The sequence below is a fragment of the Dipodomys merriami genome, unplaced genomic scaffold (genome assembly GCF_024711535.1).
Source record: "Dipodomys merriami isolate MVZ:Mamm:240054 unplaced genomic scaffold, mDipMer1.0.p SCAF_13, whole genome shotgun sequence".
NCBI classification, from domain to species: domain Eukaryota; kingdom Metazoa; phylum Chordata; class Mammalia; order Rodentia; family Heteromyidae; genus Dipodomys; species Dipodomys merriami.
The window spans coordinates 34363403-34389641 of record NW_027202604.1 but is presented as its reverse complement, the minus strand read 5'-3'; the positions used below and the strand labels follow the sequence as shown (position 1 = coordinate 34389641).

At 50.8% G+C, this 26239-nt stretch overlaps 1 protein-coding gene across 1 annotated transcript in view; it reads right to left on the bottom strand.

Annotated features, from left to right (window-relative positions):
* The window catches only part of Itpr1 (inositol 1,4,5-trisphosphate receptor type 1), a 297390-nt gene that overhangs the window by 68317 nt on the left and 202834 nt on the right, over positions 1-26239 (bottom strand). The window contains exons 45-46 of the mRNA XM_070018999.1: positions 3265-3445; positions 1492-1745 (exon numbers count right to left, since the gene is read on the bottom strand). Coding sequence (XP_069875100.1) covers positions 1492-1745; positions 3265-3445 — 435 coding nt within the window. The remainder of the gene's footprint in view (positions 1-1491; positions 1746-3264; positions 3446-26239) is intronic.

The following is a 26239-nucleotide window of genomic DNA, read 5'->3' as shown; positions in this document are numbered from 1 at the left end:
GCTGTTCATTCAGAAGGCCAGTGCTTCCTCTCCCTGAGCTCGTCTGCATGCTGTCCACCAGGGAGCCGGTGACTTCGCCTCAGACGCCCGCTCGCTCCTCCCCCCGACTCACGAGGAAACCCCCACCCCAGGCCCCGTCATCTGTTCCCCAACTCTGCCAGCAGTGTGGCATTCAGTGTAGTTGAATTCCACTTTTTACAAAAATCATTGTAGGAACTGCATCTCTCCACGTGTAATTTCATTGGGGCAAGTCACCCCGAGAGCTGGACTTTGTACCCTTCTGGTCCATACACCCTGGAATGTCCTCCCCCGCCCCCTCTCCCAACCTTGCGGGGCTCCTGTAGGTGAGGGGAGGGTATTGAAAGGTGCCCTAGCCCACAGGCTTGCAAGGCAATTGTTTTAGTTTGGTGAAGAGCAATGGCACAAAACTACAGTGCTGAAGATTTCCAAATAAGAAGGGATGGCACTGCAGAATGCATACATTACAGCCTGATCTGCCTTCCACAGTGGGTGGAAAGTGGGTAGGGTGGGGAAGGAGAGAAGATGGGAGACAGAAGGAATGGCAGGTCTCCCAAACCCGAACTCCAAGACCATAAGTCCACCTAGGTACTAGCCCTGCCCTTCCGACACATGGAACAGCCTGCGTTTGATTAGCCATCCGCCTCCCTGGGCCTCTCCTCTGACCCCACTGTGACGAGCTGGTCTCGACACTCAGCACTGTCCACTGTGGTCTCTGCTTGGTCCAAGGGGCTCCTGTCATGGACACTCAGATGGAAGGTAGACGAGATCTTATGACGAAGCAGGTATTTGTGGGTATGCCACACCCCTGCTTCACCAGTGACATCCCCCAGGAGAGCCACTGAGGGCCCTGATCCTCAAGTGCAGCCTATGAAGTTGCTACGTGGCAGCTGCTCCCTGGGGGGTCACTCAGTCCCCTAGGGGAGGGCCGGTGGCCCTCATGAGAGAAGGGTAGATGTCATCAGGAGCCGTGATCCTGAGACACAGGGACAGCAGCAAATGTGCTGGGCAGCTGATGACAAGAGCTCAGAGCTTAGGGTGCTTTGGTCTACCGACAGCGGAGTGGGTCAGGCACCACGGTGCTAATCACAAGCCTCATCACCTTTTACCACATGCCAAGAGCCCATGTTATCTGGTCCTCTCACAACCCCGGGAGAAACCCACGGCATAGGAGGGGCACAGGGGCTGCAGCCAGAATGCCTGGGCCACGTGGCTTGGGTTCAAATTCCAGCTCCCACCACCCTGTAGCTGCATGTCCAGGCCTCCGTTTCCTTATCTGAGAAAGGAGGTCGTTATTTATCCCCTGCCTCTGAATCCATTACCTGCAGGATAATGTTTCAGGGTTCCCACCCAGTCCCTCTTCAGCGTCAAGTCTTGGGGTCCTACCCCAAGGCTTCACCTACAGGTCTTGGGGGTACCTCTCAAACCCTCCGCCGCAGGTCTCAGGGTGCCCCCTGCTCCCCCAGCCCTTACCTGGAGGTCTCGGTTGTGGTTCTCGCACAGGAGCTGCAGGAAGCGCAGGATGGGCTGCATGATGGTGATGACGGCGCTCATCTCCAGGTCGTCCTTGGCCTTGTCGGCCGCGGCCTGGGCACCCTCCCCTGACTGGTAGTGGTCGTCGGGGTCGGCCTCCCTCCTGAAGGTGGAGAAGGCTTTCCTGGTGGCTGCGGACGCCTCCAGGAGCTGGTCCCGGACCTCCTCTGTGATCTGCGGAGATGGCTCTTTGGCTACAGGACAAACGTGAGACAATCAAACCACAGCACCCTTGGAGCGCCACGCATATGCCAAAGGGGGGCTGCCTGAACCCCAGCTTCCTGCACCTGCCAGGGATAGGCCAGGTGGGCAGAACAGCCCAAGGGGTCCCCCCCCCCGCCCCTCAGGTCTCAGACAGGATAGGAACAGGGCCCAACTCGGCTAGTTTAGATGTGAAATGTCCCCCAAAAGCCCGTGTGTTGAAGGTCTGTGGTGCTACCGGAAGGTATTGAAACCCACACGAGGTAGGCTTTAGTGAGGGGTCATGGGTGACTGTGGTGTGTCCTTGAAGGGGATTGGGGTGGGTGTCTTTTCTCCTTTTCTTCCTGCTTCCCTGTTGCCAGTTTTGGTTTCACCCTGCCAGCATGCTCCTGTCACGATGGTTTTGCCTTGGGTTAGACTTCAGGATAACACGAATCAATAATGAGCTGAAAATTCCAAGAGGTAAATCCAAATAAACCTTTCCTCTCTTCTACGCTGACTCACCTCAGGTGTTTGTTATAGTGACGATAGCTAACATGACTCATCCTAAGCACTTAGTAAATGGTAGTCATTTTGCTTCTCTTAATCTTTATTCTAGACTAGTAGTTACAGTCGGGTGATTGTGTCCCTATCCCTACCCAATTGGAAATGTCTGGAGACATTTGTGGCTGGGGCGGGGTGTGCTACAAGCATCTAACTGGTCAGAGTTCACACGAGTGACTGTACACAAGAAAGTTCCGACAGCAAAGGGCTCTCGCAATGTGAGTTGTGCTGTGGCTGAGAAATCCAGTGCTAAATATGAAAAGTGAGGCTCACAGTGGTTGAGTAATTTGCTCAGGGCTGTCTGACTCCAAAACCTGTGGGTCTACGCACTCCATAGTACTGCTTGGCTTCCAGTCAGATCATGGGTGAAAAACTTGCTACTTTAGGAAGTAAGGATAACTACCTGACCAACACAGCATGTATTCCCTCAACTTCCTTTCGTATGAAATGGAAATCACAGGCAATGAATATTGAGGAATCTCTGGCAAGGCATGGTGGTGCATACCTATCATCCTAGTTATTTTGGGAGGCCGAAGTAGGAACATCACAGTCTGAGGTTGGCTAGGCAAAAGCACAAGACCTAAACTAAAGCAAAAAGAGCTGGGGGTGGTGGTGGTGGTGGTGGTGGTCCAGTACCTGTCTAGAAAGTGTGTGGTCCTTCCTGCATTCAACCCCAGTGCCCCCGCCCCCCCCCCCCACGAATTTTAATAAGTCAGTAAAACTCGTAGCATGACCAAGAAGAATTTTTTTTGACTATTTTATTAAGCGAGACGACCCTTCCTTCTAAGAAGCCACACTCCTAAGGTCACTTGGAAGAACTGGAGCATGCCCACTTTGGTTGCTTTCTTTTACAAACTCCTATCCGAAAGCGTCTTGGAATCTTGAGGTCATGGAGAGCATCAAGAGAGACTAAGGGCTGTGCTGTGGATCCCTGTGCAGCTGACAGAAAACCTCAGAGCACAACATTACCTTTTTTCCGGGACGGGGCATCCCTGTCTATCTCATCGTCCTTCTTTTTGTTTCCCAAGTCACTGGTGTTCACCGTCACTGTCGCCTTGATCTCTTGCTGGGCCACCTTCATTCGATCGTAAAAGACCTTAAAGAACTTCTCTGACTTCTTGTCTTCTGTCAACCGGCAGAAAAAGGAGTGCTGCCAGAGAAAAACAAAGACGTTCAACTGTGAGACAGAGCAGCTGCCGAACCCCACAAGACCCCCCGAAATGTCCCAGAGATCAGAGGCAGCTGTGAAACACACAAGTGACCTAGGATTAGCGTTAGGCCCAGTGTTGCTTCCACACACTCCTCCTTGGGGATGTGAGGCCTGAAGGCTTCCCGCATGGAACCTTTAAAACAAACCTCCGTGCCTGGATCAGCCACGTGCTGTGGAAGCCACCCACGACTGGCCTTCTTATTGGCAGACTTCAGCCAAGAGGATGCAGCCCTCCTGCCCTGCACACAAACACCTCCACTGGCAATGGATGTGGAAAATGTTAATGGTGGTTATTGCAGGGTGGTCTCCTCCGTTCACAGCCCCATGACCGACGCATACGTCAATGAAATGTGCCACCTGTGTTGTTCAGAGGTAGGGATGACAAGCCCATAAGTGAGACTGAAATGGGAAAGTTGCTCGGGAAGGCACAGATTCACAGGAGCTCAGAGCTGCCCAGACTGACGGAGGGCTGCGGTGATCCCAGAGCTCCAGTGACGAGTAAGGTGCACAGAAGCCCTGGGCTAGGTTCGTGGCTCAGAGTTCCCAGGTAGCTTGCCTCTTGGATATGCATGTGTTTTTTGGGAGCCACTGCAAGCAATCATATACACTGCTGATGTAAAAACACAATATGGTATTTCAACTTCATTTGTGAGTATTCGCTTTTCACCCCCTTGCAAGCACCACACTGTTGTGAATTATTTACATAAAAATACAATACGGTCATTTCTAAAGGGATAAAACAAAGTTCCAAACAATATATTTGCTTCTCCCAGGAGATCTTTCTGCCAATTTCCCATCTTTCCTTTTGGAATGATAGAATCCTATATATGGAAGTCTTACGCTTCCATTCCCCAGAACAAATCTCAATCTTCCTACCTAAACCCCCAACACCTCCTCCAACTCTCACCCTTCACAGTTCCTATCCCTGATTTAGCAGGCCCCTGACCCCTCCGAGAGCCACCAGGTTTCCATAAGCTAATTTACCCATGTGCCCACGTTGGTCCTGGCCAGCAGGTCAACTCTCACCCATCCCATCTGTCCCCAGGGCACTTCATGATTGTGGCCTTTCTTCTGTTTACTATTTTTTTTGGGGGGGGGTCTGGTCGTGGGGCCTGAACTCTGGGCCTGGGTGCTGTCCCTCAGCTCTTCAGCTCAAGGTTAGCGCTCTACCACTTGAGCCACAGTGCCACTTCTGGCCTTTTTTCTTTTTGCTTATGTGGTACTGGGGAATCGAACCCAGGGCCTCATGCATGCAAGGCAAGCACTCTACCACTGAGCCACCTTCCCAGCCCCGTGTTTACTATTCTTGACTTCTGGCTGCTTCCTACATTCAACCCCAGGATCCATTCTTCCTATTTGTACTCTCTCCTTCTATCCCCTCACCCCCCTCCTCCAGCCACTCCCAGTGCCCTGTAACAAGTTCAAGTTTCCACCTCACTGGCTGCTTAGCGTTCTTAACCTCCTCCAGGAGGTCTTGAGAGTCCTCCATTGTCCTTTGTTCCCTTTGCTTTTCTGTTTCCTACTATTTCATCTAGCACTACTGTGTACCTGTCATGAGTTGGGCACGGCACCAAACAAACGATACATAAAAGTGAGCAAAAAGGGACCAGATCCTCCCCGTACCAGGACCCCCTTCCCCGGAGCTGGCAGCGCAATTCACAATCATCCTAATAACCGACTCTCTCTGGGGGAGGGACCTAAGAGTCTGTTAGACCCAGCCCTGAGCTGACACTCGATGCCAACTGCCCTCATTCTCTTGCTGCCCCTGCCTCTGCCCATGGCTAGACCCTCTGCCTCACCCCTTTGCCTCTACCTGGGCTCCAACTCTGCCTGACTACCATGCGTCACTTTGGAAAGCAACATCTCTGAAACCCCATGCCTCTTCTTCTCTCCCCAGCAAGACCATCTTTACCGTAGCCCCAGACCACCGGCTTAACCCTCACCTGACCTCTTCTGTACCCCACAGCCACAAAGCAAGGGGATAGCACACTGTGGTGCTGAGGTTCACGTGCTAGCGCGCAGTGTGAGCCGCGCCTGTGAAGGTGGGTGCCTCATCTCTGGTTAGCAACCACCACCAGAGTACCTCCAAGAGACTCAGCACACAGCGGACCCACGATAGTCATTTGGCCAAAGAAGGATCACAGCACCCAGTATTTCCTGGCTCCTTGAGGATGGATCCCCCAATCAGATACTGCTTACGTGAAGTGGACAGGACCAATACCACCAAGTAAGAAAATTCTGGAAAACTGCTAACATATCAGAAACCAAGGTCTATACCTGTTTTAGAGCCAATGCATGCATGAACCAATGGCAGCTGCTCAATCACGGGGACTGGACTGTGCATCAGGTACTGTGACCAGCCCTACTGCATCTTCCTACAGCAGGGGTCACTGGAGATGGCTTCCTAATGCCCAGGGTGGGGGGGCCCCCAGAAGGCAGTCCCCCCTCTGGATAGCTCCCCGCACCTGCCGCAGCTTAACAGGTACTTGGGAGACAATCAGGTCATGTTAGAAAACAAAAGCACCTGAACCCAGGCAAAATATATAGCAGTGAAGTCTGCCATCAGTCATCTGTAACAGCGTGATGCAGCACACATAGAGACCGCCTGCTTCAAACCACAGCACTCGGTGCAGCTGCCAGTGGAGAGACCCAGCCCAGGTCAGCTGACACCTGCTGGGTAAGGGAGGTGCTTCTGAAAGACGAGAAGGGCAAAGGACTCCTGGATTCCGCTCTTCTGTATGTTTCTGCGATGGCTGGTTTCTTTCTTCTGCATTATTTATACCAGTCCTCAGTCAGCCTCTCAGGGGCAGGAAAGCTGATTTATCAACAGAACAAGCTCGATAAAATGCACAAGAGTTCACAAGACATGAAGGAGCTTAGAAAACCAAGATGAAAATAGTGTAGTGATTGGAGTGGGGGGGGGGGCGGTGCGGGGAGCTTCAGAGGTATAGACTCCAGCCAAGGTCCCTGGGTGTGGTCAGGTGACAGGTGTTTCAGTCAGGCGACAGGAGGAAAAAAGCATCAGTGTGCAAGGGAAGGAATGGCTGTTCACAGAGGGGTCAGAAGGGCAGGCTCTCCTACCACCACGAGGGTCTGAATTAAAGACCCTCACCGGCTCCAGGAAGCGTGCCAACTGCCCAGCCTCTCTGAGCTCAGGTGAAAGGCTACCACAGTGTCCATGAAGCACGAGGCGTGGGCCTGCTGCCCACACCAGCTGTTTCTCTACTGTCCCTGCACCAGCAGAACACAGAAAGGCCACAATGATGGCGGCTCAAGAGGGGCTGGGATAGCCTAAGAACGCTGATCCTGGCATCGCGGAGTTCTGGGCGCCAGGTCTGCCACTTAACTACCAAATATCACCGGTAAACGCAATGTCCTGGATGCCTTACTCTCTTCATCTGTTAAAATGGGCGTCATAATAACACAGCATGGGTGGTCACAGAGGCCAATAGGCTAACCAGAGCAACCTCCACGCTCACTAACAGTTACTGATGGCTGATGAGGTGCTTCTGGATCTGTTCACTAACCCTGTCCAGCATCACCTCCCAGCCTAGGGCTTGGGAGGGGGAATGGGAGCACTGTCCTTAGGAATGGCTCCCAGGGAGGGATCTAAGATCACAGCAGGTACACAGCCTCCCGGCCATGCACCCCCTTTACTGCCTGAATTTATTTCGGCTCCTGGCCCAGGCGAGCCAGAAGCCAACAGTCACAGAAAGATTCTACCTCTTCAAATTTCTCCCCACTTGGCAGGTGTTAAGAAACCCTTCTGCATAACTCTGGTTTACAGTGCGCAATGCTAGGTGACAGATCCAGAATAAAAATGGCAACTGTCCCTAGGGGTGTGAGGGGAAGGTACAAAGGAGAATGAGAGTGTGTTCTGGAGTGAAAGAGCCTTCTAGAAAGTATGACACAGGTATGAGAGACAGAATAACGGCCCCCTCAAAGACCCCTCCCATGCTAACCCCTGTGTCACCGTGTCCAGCAGTGTGGAATTAATGCAGCACATGGAATAAAATTTGCTCATCAGTTTATCTTGAAGTAAGCGGGTAATTCTAGATTTCTCAGAGGGGCTCAGCATCACTACAAGGGTCCTTAAAAATCCCAGAGGGAGGCAGGAGAGAAGCAATGTGAGGAGGATTCTGGTTCCAATTGTGGAGTTAGAGGAAGGGGCCACTAGTCAAGGATATGGGTGCTTTCTAGAAGCTACAAACAGCAAGGGAGCGGTCACTGTCCTGGACCCTCCAGCCCGGAAGGCAGCCCGACTGCTACTTCCTTTTAAGTCTAATAAGATTCGTGTCGAACGTGTAAGATAATAAATTTGGTAACTTGAAGGCGCTCCTCGTTTGTGGCAATCTGTTAGAGCAGTCACAGAAAATACCACACAGCAGGTAGAAAGATGTTTGTGCAATTTACCCAAGTTCCCCTCTCTCAAAAATCAGTGCGCATTACTGCATGTAATCTACATCACAACAAAAAAGACAGAAAGCCTGCCGTGTTCCGGAAAGCTAGAGAGGCTGTGCAGAAGGGGCGATCTCCTCGGGAGGGCTTCCTCTCCGCCCTGGGGACCAGAGCGTGCCTGCCCCACCGTGACCTGTCCTTGCCCTCCCAGTATCTGCAAATCATGTTTGATGCCAGAGCCGTGTGCAGAGATGCTGTCTCATCCGAGTCAGAGGCGATTGCCAAGATAGATACTGTGGTTCACAAACCCCACGCGTTGCACACGGGAACGCGGGGGTCAGGAGAGGTCGGGGGCTAGCTGCAGCGCGCGGGCGAGCTCTCCGCCTCCCTCCTGCATTCTGAACCAACAGGAAGCCGACGCTGGCCTCAGCGGGCAGACGGGAGCAGAGCTGGAAAAGCAAAGAAACGAGGCTGGTTCAGGGGCAGGCACAGCTGACAGCCAGCCTGCACGTGATGCGCTGGAGGGAAGGAAGCTGGGGTCAGGGGCAGGGTGAGGAGGCGGCTGCTGGCCAGGAGGCAGTGGGAGAAGGGGGCAGACATAGCTGTCACAGCCCAGCCTCAAAAGCAAACGAACACCAACTGCAGAGTATGCGAGCTGCTGGGGGTATTCTCGTCTAGCAGTTTCCATCCAAGTGTCGGTTATTTTTTCTTCCTCCCAGCAGGATAGCTCTGCACATTCTCCTCCCTAAATATCATCTAATACCGCAACAGCACACAGGCAAAAATGGCTTCCTTGAGACAGATCCGTCTTTTCACTGAAACTCCCCCAATCATCACAGCATCTGCAAACGACTAGCTTAGTCTGTCTCTCTACATTTTACAGGTCAGGAAACTGAGGCTCATATGGGAAAGAGGACTTGCGAAGGAGGAGCCCCTCTCCAGCCCATGTGGCGTGTGTTTAGCTGAAACCAGTCTAAAAGCTGACGTTCTTGCTCTCCGATCTAGCAGACATGGTCTCATGCCTTCATCTGACGGAGGGGGATGAGGGCCAATGAAGTGAGGTCTTAAGACTAAAAGAAAAATAGGACGACATGTTCAGGTCAATCTTCAAAGTATTTCTTTCCTTTTTCTGGGTGTGAGGACTGAACTTGGGGGTCTCACACTTGCTAGGCAGTTGCTCTATCATTAGGGCCATGCCTCCTGCAAAGTTTTACGCCTACGTTGGCTTCAAACTGTGATCTTCCAATTGCTACCTCCCCAAGTAGCCAGGATTACAGGCCAGCGCTACCATGCCCAGTCAGTCTTAGAAGTACTTCTAAATTGGCTACTCATTACTTCCCTTCAAATGCTTGCAAATCAATGGAGTCTGGCTTATGACAAGACACCTCTGACATTCAAGCTAATTCAAAATGGAGATACCCTATAGCCAGCCATAATGGCAGTGGATAGGGTGGGGCGGGGCGGACAGTCTTTTAAAGGTCACAAGCGCTATTAAGTTCGTGTGTGTGTGTGTGTGTGTGTGTGTGTGTGTGTGTGTGTGTGTGTGTGTGTGTGTGTGTGTGTGTGTGTGTATGTGTGTGATCAATAAGAGGAAATCCAAGCCTTTCCCATCTGTAACCTGAACACATATTGGGAAAATAAATGCTTGAGAGGCTGAGAGTGCCCAGCAGGAAGAAGACATCTTTTCCCTGGAGGTCAAGTTCAGGGGAAAGGCAGGCTGGGTACCCTGTGGGTAAAAGCAGCCCCTGGAATGCGCGTGGCCTGCCAGCACCTGCCCGGGGCTCGAGGCAGTTGTGATGGGAGGAGCTCCTCTGTGAGTATCTCAGGGAGGGGCCTGGAGGGTGGCAGGAAGCAGAGCTGGGTGTGCCTGGGTGGCGGGCATGGTGGAGATCACAGCCAGAGCCAGCAGGCCTACAGGACTTTGATCCTTCCCCAAACAACAACATTTCCACCCTGTGGCCTGATCACCGTCTAGAAGCTCTCCCTCTGGGCCTGAAGAGAATCCAGAGAATGAGATTTTCCATTAGACTGGCCTCCTAAGACATGACCCTGACCGGGTACATCTTGTGACGCTCTCCTCTGCAAGCTCACTTCTCTGCTGCAGAATGAATTAAGTCTTTAGGCGAAGTCTAAGAATCTGAAAAATGTGGCCACTGACCAGTGAGGGAACACTCGAGTTTCTACAGGCTGAGGAAAATTCTTCCTTAGAGTCTTTGATTTCTCTCTCTTGCCCTATAGTTCCGGGACTTGAGGGGACACGTCAACCACAGTGACCCATCCTGGTCTTGCTGGAACAAGCGATGTAAATGGCTATCAAGAGGCGGGGCATACGCTGGCTCTCCACCTGTGATTACCTGTTCATTCACCGCTTCCTCTCTGCGATGTGCACTTCCTATTTGCCAGACATTGCCTGATTAAGAAAGATCACCATACTTAAATCTCATTGAATCCTAACTTCCACCAGAGGTAGGTGCCATATAGAAGAAACGGGAGCCTCAAAGGAGTTACACAATCTGCACGCTCTACGTCTCCTTGGTGGTGCCTTCACATCTGCTTGGTCAAGAACCTACATTTCAGCCTTGGCTGCTTGCAGGCAGGCCTGTGATCTTGGGCCATTCACTTACCCTTCTCATTGGTGCCTCAGGGCTCCTTATCAGAGAGTTGAGGGTTGTACCACTGACATAGCCCACAATCACGTGCAGGCTGGGGCTCTAGCAGCCCGCAGTTACGAAACAGTAGGTGTGAGGAACACCTGGACTCCTATCAACCATGACAGAGTGCAAGGTGACAGCCTTATCTAACCAACTATCCCTTCCCAAGGGAAGGCCCTGGGACATGACCATCAAGAATGAGCTGGGTGTTCTGTGATGACTCAAGCCTCCTGTCCAAACCAAAGCCAGTAAGGAATAGTTCTCGCTGGGGCTGGTAAGTAAGATGGCCTACAAATGGACAGCAAAACCACAGTGGAATTCCCAGTAGCTGTCACAATGGAGGAAGTTTAAAAAAAAATCTGGCTGGAATTGCACTAGCTATAGAAACCATTCAGATTTCTGCAGACACAGAGATAAACCGCTTGCTTCCACTTCCACAGGGAAACACGAACACGCCCAAAGCCGGCACACACTTCCTCTTAGGCGGTTCCAAGTCTCCCAACACAGCTTTTCTCCAGAATGTTCCACCACTGCTGGCTTCAAGAGAAGTTGGACATATGAAAAAGGGTCTCATAATGAACAAAACGGGCCATTTAGAACTCAAGATTCCTATGCCAAAGATTATAACGTACTCCAAGAAATAAAGCTGTTTCTTTGTTTAGTTTTTTGGGCAATAGTAGGGTTTGAATTCAGGGTCTTGTACTTTTGTTAGGCAGGTGCTCTACCACTTGAGCCATGCCTCAGTCCCAAGAAGCATAGATAGATAGATAGAGAGATAGATAGATATAGATATAGCTATATTTGCAAGGATCAGTGGATTTCAATGAGTAAATACCTGGAGCTCTTGTTCCATCAACCTCTCTGGCATGGGAAAGACAGCAATAATTCCACATTGTTGGATTTTTGTTTTGTTTCAGGAATGGGATCCTCCCTCATCAAACTGCACCACCATTTCTGCATGCCCTATTTCAAGGACTCTGCCAGGTGAGAGTGGGCCAAGGACCCGTTCTGACCCACCGCTCTCTCCTGACACCTGTGAGAAGCGGTGGAGCTCAAGAGCCCTTCACTTAGACTAATTAGGACAGAGGCCTCTAAGGCCAAAGCAGAGGACCTTCATTCTGATTCTCAAGGTGAATTAATTCACATTTGAGCAAGCGGCAAAGTCCAACTTGTTCTATAAGAAACATGTTTCCCTGGAGGGGAAGAAACAAGGTGTCTGCCAGTGCCCATTGGAGCTGTCACTTGCTGAGAAACGGCCTCGCTCCTCCCATGTACATCTCTCTCTTTTTTTTTTTTTTGGTCAGGTCGTGGGGCCTGAACTCTGGGCCTGGGCGCTGTCCCTCAGCTCTTCAGCTCAAGGCTAGCACTCTACCACTTGAGCCACAGTACCACTTCCGGCTTTTTTCTTTTTTTTGCTTATGTGGTGCTGAGGAATCGAACCCAGGGCCTCAGGCACGCAAGGCAAGTGTTCTACCACTGAGCCATCTTCCCAGCCCTCCCGTGTACATCTCTATGGGAGCCATTTCACCCAAATTCATCAGTGACATCTCAGCCAATGCTGAGCTGTACTTCCTAAAGATAGATCTTGGGTTGGGCATGGTAGCACACTCCTGTAATCCTGGCAGGAAGCAAGAAGCTATAAAGCAAGAACCTGTCTCAAAAAAAAAAAAAGTTTTAAAAAAGAAAGTATTGAACAGTACCTGATTAGACAGAGAAGCAAGCACTGTATCTAGTAATATATAATGGTCAGACTCCAGAGAGAGAGAGCGAGAGAGCTGAGCTACTGCTCTGGAAAATGCTGGGCCTTACAGTCAGGAATGAGCAGTTAAGGGGACTCCAAATTTTCTCTGGGTTCAACTATGAAGGTCCTACAGATGCCAGAGTCCAGTCTCTCTTGCAGGGATGCACTGGCAGGACTGTCTGTCTCTTTTGGACAGAGACATGGAAGCGTAAAGCCAAAGTCGCCAGAGATGGGGGGAAAATGGCCAATGGACTGAAGAACAGATGTAGCCCATAAAAAAATAAAACTAGACAGACGCGATCCAAAACAGTGCACTAAGTGGAAGAGTGGAGGGCCTCCTTGGTCATCTTCCATCAGTGTGAGGAGTTTTGGTGGGTTTCTGAGTGAACACCAGCCTTACTTTTTCTAAAAGCACTGCAACTCCAGATTAGATCTCGGGAAGGGCTTTTGTTATTCACAACATTTCAGCATCTCCATCTGTGGGCATCTTTTCAACCAGAGAAGAAAATGAACAATAATCTGAATTGTATCCCTGGGGTGGCAGGAGCCAGTGTGCCAGCCTTTCAGGGTGTTCTCCTGGCAGTCTGAGTGAACCGCTCACGTCTGATCAGGCCTGACCGCAGCCTGGCTGTGGGACCTGTGCTGGAGAAAAGCAACCAGAGATGCTGGGAGAACCACCACCAAGAAATAATGGGTGTGGTAGAGCAGACCTGTAATCTCAGCTCCCAGGAAGTTAACCCCTGAGGAGAGAGAGAGGGATAGAGGACAGGAGGAAAAAAGGGCATCTACCATTCAGCTCCTAAGGTAGAGTTCTCATGCTGAGGACCTGGCTGGCTACTCCTTCTGGTACTGCTAGGTGTGGGGTGGTCGGAGCGGCCGATCCTGGGGAGGAGCTCTTGGGTTGCATGTCCAGCCAGTGTACTTAGCAACAATCTAACAACACACCACCAACATTTCCGGCCCAAAACTCCACCGTTCCCAGGAATTTGACTTGAGATCTATGCCAAGGCCAAGAATAATCCTCGGCCCACGCATTTTCTGTTGGTGCACCGTCACGGGGATGAGCAAGAGCTCTACATCCTAGATCCTCAGTGAGGCTGAGCCACGAAGGGGGCGGGGGGTGGCTCAGGTCGTTGATGAACATTTGGCTTGGGTTTCCTCATCTGCAGTGCGGGGGGGGGGGGGGAAGGAGGGTGACAGGACGTCCACCTGGCAGGTGTTCAGTACCAGCCACACCCCTTCCCTGCTCTCAACATACCCAGCTGTGACTAGCCCCCTTGACCATGCAAACCTGAAGGTCTGCCCAGGGCAAGGCCACTGGCTCACAACAGGCAGGCCTCGGCCTAGGGAGCGCCTGTGTGATGGAGGACCTGCAGTCACCCCAGGCCTCGTGTCCAACTCCACTCACGCTCGGCCAGAGCCAGGGTCTGCCTGTGACTTCCCACCCCTGCCGGCCCCGCAGGCCCCTTCTGCCGCGTGCTGGCCCAGCAGGTCGTCCCTGGGGTCGCAGAAGCATCCCCAGCGGCCACGCCGATGGCAGAGGGCAGGGTGACATTACACCGCGCTCATCTTGTGCGGCCGCTCACTACGCTGTGGCTCGGGCAGCCGCCGAGTGTGTCTAAGCAGATCGCTGGCCCCAGCCAGCTCAGTGCCCTTTGGAAGCGCTGGCTAGGGGCCGGCGGCGGCCTCCCACCTGAGGACAGGCCTGGCACCGAGGCAGAGCAGTTATTCATTCCACAGTTGTCCTCTACTGGGGTCCCTGCCACCTCCAACCCAGCAGGCTCACAGCAGCCTGTCTGTCCACAGGATCCTTGGCTCTTCTCACCTGCCAGCTCTCAGTTTAAAGGCACCTCCCTAGAAAAACCTATTCTGCAGGCTGCTGTGTCACAAAAGAAAATAATATGGAAATGAGGAGGGCGAGAGCGAGCTGGTGCGTGTGCGCGTGGCTCGACAGGCCTCGGGGGAGCCTGCCCCACTCTCCTGGTCCCATCTCTCCCCACCGGGCTGCAAGCTTGAGGGACGCTGGCCCCAGCCCCGATCCATCAGCATCACCTCCAAGGGCACTCAGTATCTGCTGCAGTAACCAGCGAGCCGTCTCCTGAAGGAGGTTCGATTCCAAAGAGCTGAAGCCTCGCCTCTCCAGCAGCTAAAGTTTAACTCAGTGACCAGACGATCTCTGTCTGTGACAGCTCACAGGGGGAAAAAGAAAACCGCAGCCCGCCCAGGACCAGCTGAATGGAGGTGGATGAGGCGCTGGCCCCGTGGCAGGGACGTCTCGGGTTTTTGCTCGTAACTTTGGACTGGGCTCGTTCTGGCTGGGGAATCCTTAATCTACTTGGTTAACTGTTAACTCCTCTAAGTCCCCCAACACAGCTACCTGCATCATTAACTCAGGAGCTAGAAAGACACCAGTTTGCCTGCCTCTGCCCTTCAACCGTCCCCCCACCCCCAGGCTTCACAGCTACAAGCTCTGGGGTTGGGCTGAAGCGTCTGTAGGCTTGTGTTCTCAAACACCATGTGGTAAGGGCAACAGAAACACATCCTCCCTGAGCAACTGTGCATTTTTTAAGTCTTAAATCCAAAGTCAAACAGTGGGGTGCAGATCCATATGGCTGATAGGCCCAGAGACTTCAGTGCCAGGACCACACTGATGAATTTGTTTAAAACCCAGGCATAGGAAATAGGTTAAAGAAAAATATCAAGAGCCACTGACATTTTCCAAAAGGAACTTAAGAGGACACATGGAAACAGAAGTGTGTATGGTTTCTTTATAGAGCATCTGGACACAGAACCCGAACCAGCTATGAAGAACGAAGATGGTCTCAGAAATGGAGGTTCCAGGTTTGCTTGTGGAGTGGCTCTGATGGTCCCCACAGCAGGAATCGAACTGTTGGGTATTCCTAGTATGAAAAGTCTCAGGGCTGGGGGATGCCGTTCTGTGGTAGAGGGTTTGCTCACTTATTGTGTGTGCCCAAAGCCCTGGGTTCTGGTGCTAGCATGTGAGAGAGAGAGAGAGAAAGAGAGAGAGAGAGAGGGAGAGAGGAAGAGAAAGAGAGAAAAAGGAGAGAGAGAGAGGGGGGAGAGAGAAAGAGAGAGAGGGAGAGGGAGAGGGAGAGAGTTAACTGCTGGATGATTTCCAAAAGGAAAGTCCCTTTAGTTACTCAGAGGGAAAAGAAATTACCTACGTGGTGTGGAATCCGGGGATATTTTATGCAGATGTCTGTAGCAGAAGTTACTCAGGGAAGTCAGGCTTGCTTTGGCTTATTCAAACAGGCTACTGCTGTTAAGGATTGCACAACTCTTAAGCAAGGTAGGGTGGGTTTGCCTTTTAATTTTTTTCTTTAAATATTTAAAGCCTGTCCTCATGGAATTACTTATTATTATTTTTTCTAAGCGTTTTCCATTCTAACTTCCTGGCTCGTAGTTGTTAAAAAGTCCCTACTTTTAGGGAATGTGGTGGTTAGCACAAGCAGCCTGGGTGCAGGTGGCATGTCCGGAAGCCAAGTGTCAGCTGCCCTACTGAGAACTGATGGGGTAGCCCCTGTATGCGTGTGCATGCGTGTGTGCATGCTACACATGTGTAATACACACACATGATGATGCTAGGGACCAAACCTGGGCATTGCACACACTAATCACAAGCTGGGCCGCTGAGCTTTTATCTCCAAACCCCCAAACCCACTCCTTTTTGTTTTTTTTTATTATTTTATTTTATTGTGCCAGTCCTGGGGCTTGAACTCAGGGCCTTGACACTGTGCCTGAGCTTCTTTGCTCAAGGCTAGTGCTCTACTGCTTGAGCCACTGATCCACTTCCAGCTTTTTTGGTGGTTAATTGGAGATAAGCGTCTCATGGACTTTCCTGCCCTGGCTGGCTTTGAACCTGAGTAGCTAGGTTGACAGGCACGAGCCTCCAGCTGCTAGATGGTTTTTTGTTTGTTTGTTTGTTTGTTTTTTGTAAAGATACTATACAGAGGGTTACAGTTATATGAGTGAGGTAATGAGTACACTTCCTCTTGAACATTGTTACCCCCTCCATTGTTTTCCCCCTACCATCCCCTCCCTCTGCTAGATGGTTTTTTAAAAATTTTATTTTATATTATTTTGTTAAATGTAGGTAAAGCAATGGTCAACACGCAACCTTTAGGTAACCAGAGTTACCCAAACTCTAGGAACTATTACTATGGAAAACCATTCTCTTGTTTTCCTGTGGTTCTGTTTTATAATGTTGGAGGGGACACAGGAGCTCCCACTGCACTGAGAGTAGAGCTCCGACAATGACCTTTCTGTTCTCCAGAGCACAGGGACTGTCCAGGAGGCAATGGAATCCACCTGGACCTGGAGCAATCCAGCACACAAGACTACGTTTCTATCAAAGATAAGCTCTCCAAAGGAAAGGGTGGTTAAAAACCAAAAAATCATGGAAAGCCGTGTGCCAGTGGCTCACACCAGTAATCCCAGCTACTCAGGAGGCTGAGATCTAAGGATTGAGGCTCAAAGCCAGCCCAGGCAGGAAAGTCCATGTAATTATTTCCAATAATTACAAAAAGCCAGAGTAGAGCTGTGGCTCAAGTGGTAGAGTGCTTGCCTTTGAGCACAAAGGCTGGGGACATCACCCAGGCCCACAGTTCAACTAAGGGAGGGTTGGTGAAACCAATTCTAGGAAAACTCTTGATATCCTGGGGCTATACAGTGGGGGTGGGAGTGGGGGTGGGGGGGAAGGGTTCCTAGGAGGGGGAGGACAAGTATTCTGTTGTTTCCGGAGACGGCTGCAAGAAAATTATGAGTAGGTGTGAGAAACAAGGAAACTTACGGATTAAAAAAAAAAGAAAGAAAAAAAAGAAAAGGGGGAAGGGGAGGAAGGAGTCAGGAAAAGGGGGAGTGAGATCTTTTGAGAGACAGGGGAATTAAAAAAACACCATAGCAACAACTCAGTCCACCTACCCTGACCGCCCACCCACAGCCAGATTCTTTACTGACGCATTTGAGAACAAGCTGGCTCCAACCAGCTCAGGAAGGTGAGCAAACCCAGAAAGCTCATTAAATCCCTGCTCAGCGACTCTTGTCTGCCTGCAGATAGTGAGCAAGGAGGATATAAATAGAAGTTATATAACATCTCTTTGTTGATTCCTGTGCTCACCAAAAACATGCAGTATGACCTGGTTTTTCTTTAGAGTTTGCCTCGGCCTGCTGGCTGAGACGCTAATCCAGTTAGGAATTATTTTAAACTTTAAACTGCAGGATGCACATTTCCAAGCTAAGAGAAGCATGGATGGGTCAGGGGCAACTCTTTAGGCATTACCAGATAAAGGTAAGGAATCCTTCGGCTTCCTCTTGGCACATTTCCTGATGCATATTAAGTAGTAAACTTCACACCCCACAGCAAAGCCACATGGAATCGGTATCTTGGATTTTCCTCCAGGAGTTGGAACTCTAGATTTAGATCTATAAAGCTAATGGATGGGTTCTGAACACCCTGCAGGCATATTCAGTTGCCTTTTTTCGTCCTGGACAAAGCCCAGCAGTAAGAATCAGTGGACTGAAAAGGCCCCCTTCTTACATGGAGCTATAAATGAATCCGGCACTAGGGCCCGAAGCCCAGCTCAACCCTCCAGAGTTTGTCCACCATTTGCCCCAGACAGTGGTTTCAAAGCAGCTGTACTTAATCCCATGTGCTGCCTGGCTCCAGGCCTCCCACATCCTTGTCTAACCTGTTGATGCCACCAAAACTGTCTAAAAAAAAAAATCTGTTGCCATGGAAACTTTCCCCAGTAAACATCATTCAAGACAACCTTACAGGTGCTAGAGAACTGAATGCTCTTGGTTCTCAGGAAGCTTTCTGTGAGGCTTCGAATGTGTGGTTGGAATTGGGAAGACTCTTAAATCTTGTAAGGCAAGGATTTTAAATGCAAACGTATTCAAATATCAGGCACAGCCCTTAGTCAAGTAGGGAAGGGATGCTGTGATGAGCCCAGAGTATACGGTGGCCCCCTCTTAAGCGCTCAGATCCTCTACCACTGCCAGTGCGTGCTACCAGGCAAGATGTGTTGTACATCCTTCAGGGCTGTAATCAACTCAGCGGGTAAGCTCGACCTCGGCCAGAGAGGGCGTGCTGTTATTCTAACTCCGGGCTCCATTTCTTATCAGAACTAAGTGGTCAAAAACATGACAATGCCTAAATTTGGCAGGGGCTGGGGGATCAGAGGTGAGCAATTCAAAACACCTCCATGCATCAGAGATTTGCTGTCACCGTATTAAGTGTCTATAGGACTCACTTAATAGCCAGAACCAGAGTTTGTTGTCATGTTGTTTTTAGTTTAAGATGGTTAAAAAGAAAAATTAGCAACAAGTGCTCGTGGTTACCTGACATGTGAGGGACCAAGAAAGAGTTTAAGGCAGTTATGGCTGAGAAAGGACGAGAGGTGACATTCCTGCCTGTGGCTGGTCTGAGGTCCAGTCACGTGAGTCATGTGGGCTCCTCTCTCTACTCGGTCCACAAGCCTCAAGCCTTCCCTAGTTCTCAGTCCACCCAGAGGAACATCTCTCTCTCCCTTCTATAGTAAGGAGTGCGCAGCTCTGGCAGGCCCCGCTGCATCTTGTGTGAGTGTGCTCATACAGCAATGTTGCCAGGTAACGAGGGAAGAAATGTACTCCGAAAACTGTATGTGACAATATGCAACCTCCGCTCTGCAGCTGATCACGGAGGGAGTGTTAAAACACCATGTTCTCTTAACACTTGGGCTTTTGGTGTGAAAATAAAATTAAACGGGATACTTCCTCTTGTAAATAGAAGACGGGCGTACACAGCTCACACATGGATCCACGAATTAGGAATCGTAGAGGGATTTGCAACAGTCATCCGCAGCCCACTCCAGCTTTGCCTCTCCCCAAGAAAAGCAATAACCAGGCAAAAGCCTTTCTTCTGGCCAGGACTGGTTCCTCTCTCTCTCTCTCTCTCTCTCTCTCTCTCTCTCTCACACACACACACACAACCAACAAAAACAAACAAAAAAACTAGCCATAGAACAATATCAGCAGACAAGTAAAGAACAGCTCATATGTTATTATAAAACCGGACATGTCTAGGGCACTGGTGGCTCACGCCTGTAATCCTAACTACTCCTGAGGTTGAGATCCAAGGATCGTGGTTCAAAGCCAACCCAGACAGGCAAGTCTGTGAGACTCTTATTTCCAATTAACCAGTAAAAAGCTGGAAGGGGAGGTGTGGCTCAAGTGGTTAGAGTACCAATCTTCGAATGAAATGAAGTCAATCAAGAGTATAAGACTCTTGAGTTCGCTCAAGTCTGAGTACCAGTACAAAGCACCAATGACAATAAAACTGAATATGCTTCCATTATATGAGCTCCTAAGTCTACCCAGACGTTCAGTGGAAACCCAGCAGGAACCACAGCCTTCTCCCACACCCCATGGATAAACACACTCTTCTCACACCAAAGTGAACATAGCACTTCAACAGGCTCATCTTGGACCCACACAACTGAAAGGTTGTCTAGTGTGGTGGAGAGTCAAGAGGGAGGCAGACTCAAAGTCCACCTCTGTCAACTAGGTGACTATGGGTAAGACCTAGGACTCTTGGGATTCAGTTCCCTCATCTGTCATTGAGGCCATCCCATGTGGCCCCAACCAAGGACAAAATGGCGCCATGCATAACTGTGGGCACTTGGAAAAGGTATGAAGTCTCTCTTTCCCTTCTCCAAAACATGAATCTCCCTAGCCAGCACTGTCGCAGAGATGGGGAATGTGGTACTGCTAAGCTTCCTTCCAACACAGGCAAAAGCTGAGATCGAATAAGCTTCATGTTATACCACGAACATATGCTTCTTTCGATACGAGTAAAAAACAAGAGTTGTTGATAATATAATCTTCAGTTTTCACAAGAGCCCTAATTAACTGAGCTGCCTTCAGCTCCACGAAGGGCATGGCATACAGAAAGCCTTCTTGTCGTGAGCTCTCACAGACTGGAGGGCCGGAGCTGGCCGGAGGGCAAGCAGCATGTATGGTACCTATAATTTGTATCTGGAAAGGAAGAAGTGTCTGGTCTAAGAGGAAAAGTCTTTGGCGGCTTCCTCCTCTGCCGTTCATTCCAAGTTTATAGACAAAGCAAAAACACCGACCACCCAAGCTGCTTCCTGATGAACTGGGGGCGGGGGTAGGGGGTGGGGGGAGGGCACTGGGCCCACCACCAGCGTGGAGCCACAGGTGCCACTTTGCCTGGCAAGCGGAGGCAAGGTTTCCTGAATGGGCTGCGGGTCACGTCAGTGCTGGGGAAATGGGGGAGGCTTCTCAGATGGGGAGGTGGCACTTCACACGGGCCAAATCTCAGGATCTGCCAGGAAACAACCCTGACACAACCACCAGTCACCTCTGAGAATCAGCCACTCGGAGTTCATTTCCTTATCGGCAAAATGGGGTCACAGCAGCATCTGCCACACAGAATCACCAAGAAGAGGAGATGAGCGTGGCCAGACAGGGTGCTGCAGTGGCCTCTGGCCTTATTCCCACCCATAGTTATTACTACGACGATAAAGAGGAAATAAGCTCAGGCAACATCTCCGGCTTCACAGGGTATTTCTCTGACACTAAGATCTCCCAGATGGACACATGGATGCATGACACACAATCTGTGAAGCCAGCCCTTAGGAAGCTGAGGTAGGAAGATAAGTGAGTTCAAGGACAACCTTGGTTCTATAACAAGATCTTCTCTCAAAACATCCACAAAACAACAACAACAACAACAACAACAACAAAAGAAGCTACCCTGTTCAAGTGGTGGTAACTATGAATACATCCTGATGTTCACCTTTAGGAAAGGCAAGAAGGATTAAAGTCATTCAATGGCCACTTAAGCAACATGAATGGAATACCCACCACAGTCTACTACTGGTGAGTCTGGTGGAAATGTGATCCAGGAAGGAATTACACGCCTGGGTGAGTGAGACAGGGAAGATCTACAACTGAAAAGCCGGCAGCGCCGCCACTCCCAAGCAATGAAGGTGTGCCAGAGACCCTTCCAAATGGAGCCCTTTCCACATACTGTCTCTCTGAGTTCCCAGAATGACCTAGGGGCAGGACCAAGCATGTTGACTCACTGCAATTATTCTGAACACCTTCTATGCAACAGATGTGGAAACTCGTCTAAGGTAGTGAGTGGTGAAAGCAGAAAAACAGACTTGGCCTCTGTCCCTCGAGTCTTACAATCTGCCCCAGCTGAGGTGCAGGCATTGCTGTGCTATGACTGGAAGTAAGGGAGCAAGAGGAAGTTTACAGGCCAGGAGACATTTCGATCAGGGTTCGGGGTGTCTGTCAGGCCAAACGAAAGCCAGCAATAAATCCTCCCTGGGACAGAGGGGAGGGCTCTAACTGCTTGTCCTCGCCGGGGGCCAGCCAGGGTGCAGGTAGAACGCGGGATGAGGTTTGGGGAGTGAATATGGAAACCCAAGTGATGGCTGACCTTTCTCGGTATCCAAGGATTTCACCAGGGAGGTGATGGATTTGGAGAGGCTGTGATGACAGAGAATGAAGTAGTCAAGACTTCACTTCCGTGGTCTCAGGACTTGGGCAGCTCTGTGCATCTGGCAGGGTTATCAGGAGGATGCGCTCTGAAGACGGTGCCTGCTGCTGTATGCATCCCTGCTGGGCCACCGGGCCACCTTATTTATTTCACAGTGCCAACTCTCTGGCTGACTGTAAACTGTAACTCAATGCTGACCTGTAATCCACTGGGAGGCAAAATGAGCCCAGAATCACTTTCTGGTGAACAGCAAGCGAGAAGGTCGACGGTGACTGAAGGGCTGGCGGGGGTGGTGAACCACCAGCCAGGGTATGGCGTATGTAAAGGGACACAGAGTGGATGGTGGTAGCCTGACTTGACTGTTAACTTCGCGTCAACAGGGGAGACGCCTGCAAAGAATCGGAACAGAAATCCAGATCTAGAAGTCAGCACAGAGGTCGGGCCTGCAGCGACACCTTTGGGAGTTGTTGGCATGAACGCTAGCTGAAGCCTTTGGGAATGAGTGAGGTCATGCAGGAAGTATGGAGACAAGCAGGCTGGAGACAAGGCTCCAACATTTCAGACCTTTTCAAGGTAAACTGCATGTGCCTGGAGGGGTCCTCGTGTTCTCCACTAGGAAGACCTTTCTGGGAGGCCCAGGAATAGCACAGCGAGAGGCCATGAGGAAATGACTAACCCTAAAATGTGATGCCGCTGGGGAGGCTGGTCAGAGGGGACGCTGGGATCACAAGTCTGGAATCCCAGGTATCTGGGCTGTGGAGCCACATGCAGAATTCCCCTAGGATGAATGCCTACCCTGCCTTCCACATCGGGGTTCAAAAGTGGTACGTGACGGGAAGGGGGGCAGGATGAAGGGGATGGGGAGGTCACCTTTAAGGAAGAAAACTCTTTCCTAACAATGAACCCCACTTTGTCTTGACTCCACACCTCACCCCCCCCAAAAAAGAGAAAGATGTGATTTCTCTTTCCCTGAATTCTCACGTATTAACTAAGTGCCCCAGATACCTTGGGACTTAAGATATTGGTTATCTGGTGACTGCTTACCTTAAAGTATAATGGCCATGGGGGGTGGGGGAGGACATAGAGAACTAAGGGGTACGGCCACGATTCTTTCCCTTAATTAATCAGTTTAATATCTAGCAATACAGATTAAGCAAACCCAGGGACTGGTAAACAATTTTCTGAGAGATGAAATGGTAAACAGGGCAGGCACGGAGGGTTGGACAGTCTACGGCAACCACTCAACTTCCCCCTGGCTGTGAAAGCAGCCACGGACAGTTGTAAAGGATGGAGGGGCTGTGCTCCATAAAGATTGATATGGACATGGTGGCGGCACAGAATGGCCCTGGGGCCATAATTTGCCAATAGAGGAAGAAAATCCAGTGTCAGCCTGGCTGTTTGCAAAAGGTGTCTTCATCTTCAGAAATCCTAGAGGGAAGAATTAGGAAGGGCCTATGCTCTCTCTAGACTGGAAGAAAGAGAAAGCAAGAAGGAAAAAAATCTAGATTTGTTGAGGGTTCAATAGGATACAAGGAAATGACGGCTCAACATACAACAGTTTTTTTTTTCAAGTCTTCTGTGACTTTGTTTTTTGTTCCTTATTTAAATGTTTTTGAAGATGGTAGAAAACCTGAAGATGCCTTCAGAATAAATTGCCTCTCAAAAGCCAACTGCTGCCTACCACTTTCTTAGGAAGGAAGGAAATAGAATTCTGCTTCTGAAGATCTTCCCCTCTTCCCTTCTTCTCAACAACTGCGATCCCCTTATGGGGGGGGTCAGGTGAGCTGACCTATGTGACTATCCACTTCTGCTCCTATTGCTGACTTTGCCACAAAGAAAATACAGTAACACTGGCCCTTTAATTTCTCCAGAAAGCACCAGCCTGGATGAACAATGTCTCTTCAGGTGTAGCATAAAGGGACCAGGATGGTGACATCCCAGCTGGAAGGGAGGTGTGACAGAATGAGCCTGATCATTTTTACAGCACCATCTTGCTCTGAACTGCCAAAGTAAGCGCTTGTGGGTCAGTGCATTGCTTAGTGTTCACCGTCACGTGGAAAGCCAAACTAGAGACAACTGGAACAGAGCTGTGCAAGTTGTCCTTCATGGGAGAGTCTGATCCAGTCTAAGGTACCCCACGCGTGGGGGCCACTCACATTTGAATTTTGAGTTTCTATCTGCAGACCTGAAATGACAGCAATCGCTGTGAAGGCCCCTGCTCGTTTGCTGGGGTCAGAGAGTAGCAAAGGCATCCTTAGTGGAGGATGGCTGGGCCAATGTGCCTGGGGAACCGGGAAGGGGCTGGGCTGCCCTCCTGCCATCCGCTTCTCCGGCATGACTGTGGTGCAAATCCCTCACCACAGGCACCCCCCTCTCCTAACCTCCTGGGTCTTTAAACTCAATTTAAGTACACGCCGTACCAAGAGGGGCAGAAGCAAACGGAGTGAGACAACAGAAATCTGGGAAAAAACCACATCCAAGAAAACAAAACAAAAACCCACCGAGCAGAGTAGAATTTTTGGCAGCAAACCACCTTAGTAAAATGAAGCGTGCCTTTAGACAGCCAAAATTTTACGAATCAATAAAAAGAAGTCCTCCTCCCTTGCTCCATCTTGAGACCTTCGACCCATCCCACGAGCCCTGGGAGGCAGCACCTGCCATAGCCCGCTCTCCAGGTGAGCCACCAGGTGCCCAGAGGCAAGGTTCAAACCCGGGCCTCCTCCACTCCACAAAGGCTGCCCCGAGAGCAGCCGTTGGGCAGCATGGCCCCGGCAGGCCACGGGCTCCACGGCCCTGCTCTTTGTATAATCCCCTTAGCTCCTCAGGAAGGGACTGGGTTTTGCTAACCCTCATTTTCTTTTCTTTTCTTTTTTTTTTTGGGGGGGTCTGGTCATGGGGCCTGAACTCTGGGCCTGGGCGCTGTCCCTCAGCTCTTCAGCTCAAGGCTAGCGCTCTACCACTTGAGCCACAGCGCCACTTCTGGCTTTTTTCTTTTTGCTTATGTGGTGCTGAGGAATCGAACCCAGGGCCTCGAGCATGCAAGGCAAGCGCTCTACCACTGAGCCACCTTCCCAGCCCTAACCCTCATTTTCCATGTGAGCGTTTCAAAGGCAAGATCACCCACTGGCCAAGATGGGGCCACGTCTCCGTTCGCACCCCTCCTGGCTTTCAGCGGACCAGCAGAGTCTCCAGGGAAGTCGGCTTGCTGGCGAGGGCTAGCTGTCCCCAGCTTTCTTTAATGTCAACCACTCCAGAGCTCCCTGAATGTGGGGGCCGGGGGAGAGCTGTCCCTGACTCGGGTTGGCTAGCTCTTTTCCCACATGGATAAAAGCTGAGGTTAGAAAACACCACTCACAAGTGACTCATTTCTGACTTGCCTGCCAAAAACAACACCCATTTACGTAACTCACTCGCACACCCATCTTTTCCTCCTCCTCAGGGTGACCGCCCTGTCACACCAACGCCGAGCCCCTCGCAAGCTGGCCTGCCGAGGCTGGGGCGCATTGCCCTTTCCACCCCCGTCTCTCTTAGTAGCTGGGGGCCAGAGGCAGCCAAAGCCACGTCTTCCTCCCACACTGCTCTGCGGTGACTGAGACGGTAGAGCCGAGACTGGTTCCTGGGGCTCAGTTCTTCAGGTGGCCAATGTGTAGGCCACTCAGTTCTGAAGGAGGAGAGTCGTGGGGGAGTGGGGAGGCCCCAGGAACTGGGGATCCCTCTCTCAGCTGAACGTTCGGGGCTAGTTTCTGGACGAAGTTCCTCTCGAATTTTTCCATCTTGAGCTGCGTACGTGCAGGAAGGAAAAGTCTTTCTGGGTGTGTCTGCAGACTAGCCCTTGGCAGGGAAGCGCTGCGGACAGCCATTCGGAGCATCACAGTCTCTGTGCCGCTGCAACTGAAGCCAAGAGCACCACAGCTTCATCAAAATAAAAGGCTGTGAAGGCCTCTGCATCACATTGGCACGTAGAGCCTAAAACAGCTGTATTTTCTTTAAAAAACAAAACAAAACAAAAGCAATGTATATCCAAAGACAGACTCCCCTCCTTCACAGCGCAGGTAAGGGCTGCGCCGTCATCCTGGTGGGGGAAGAGGAAGAAGTGGGGGGAACTTCCCCGGGTGCTGGCGGGAGCGTCTTAGGAGGAAGGAACACAGGAATTGGCAAGGGCTGGAAGGACGGATATAAAGTGCTGTGAGATTTGCTGAGCTCTGTGTCTGCCAAAAATTAATTCATAAGCAAATGCTTATTTTATAGGCTCCCACTCGCTACAAAACACCAAGCTGAGAGGAAATTTCCCCCCCCCCCAGCTCTGAGGGTTGGCAGAAAGGGGGTGGCACGGGGGGGGGGACAAAGAAGCAGGAAGCACTCTTCAAGACAACGTGTCATCCATCTGCACAGAACTCACGGGTGGGTGTGACGCG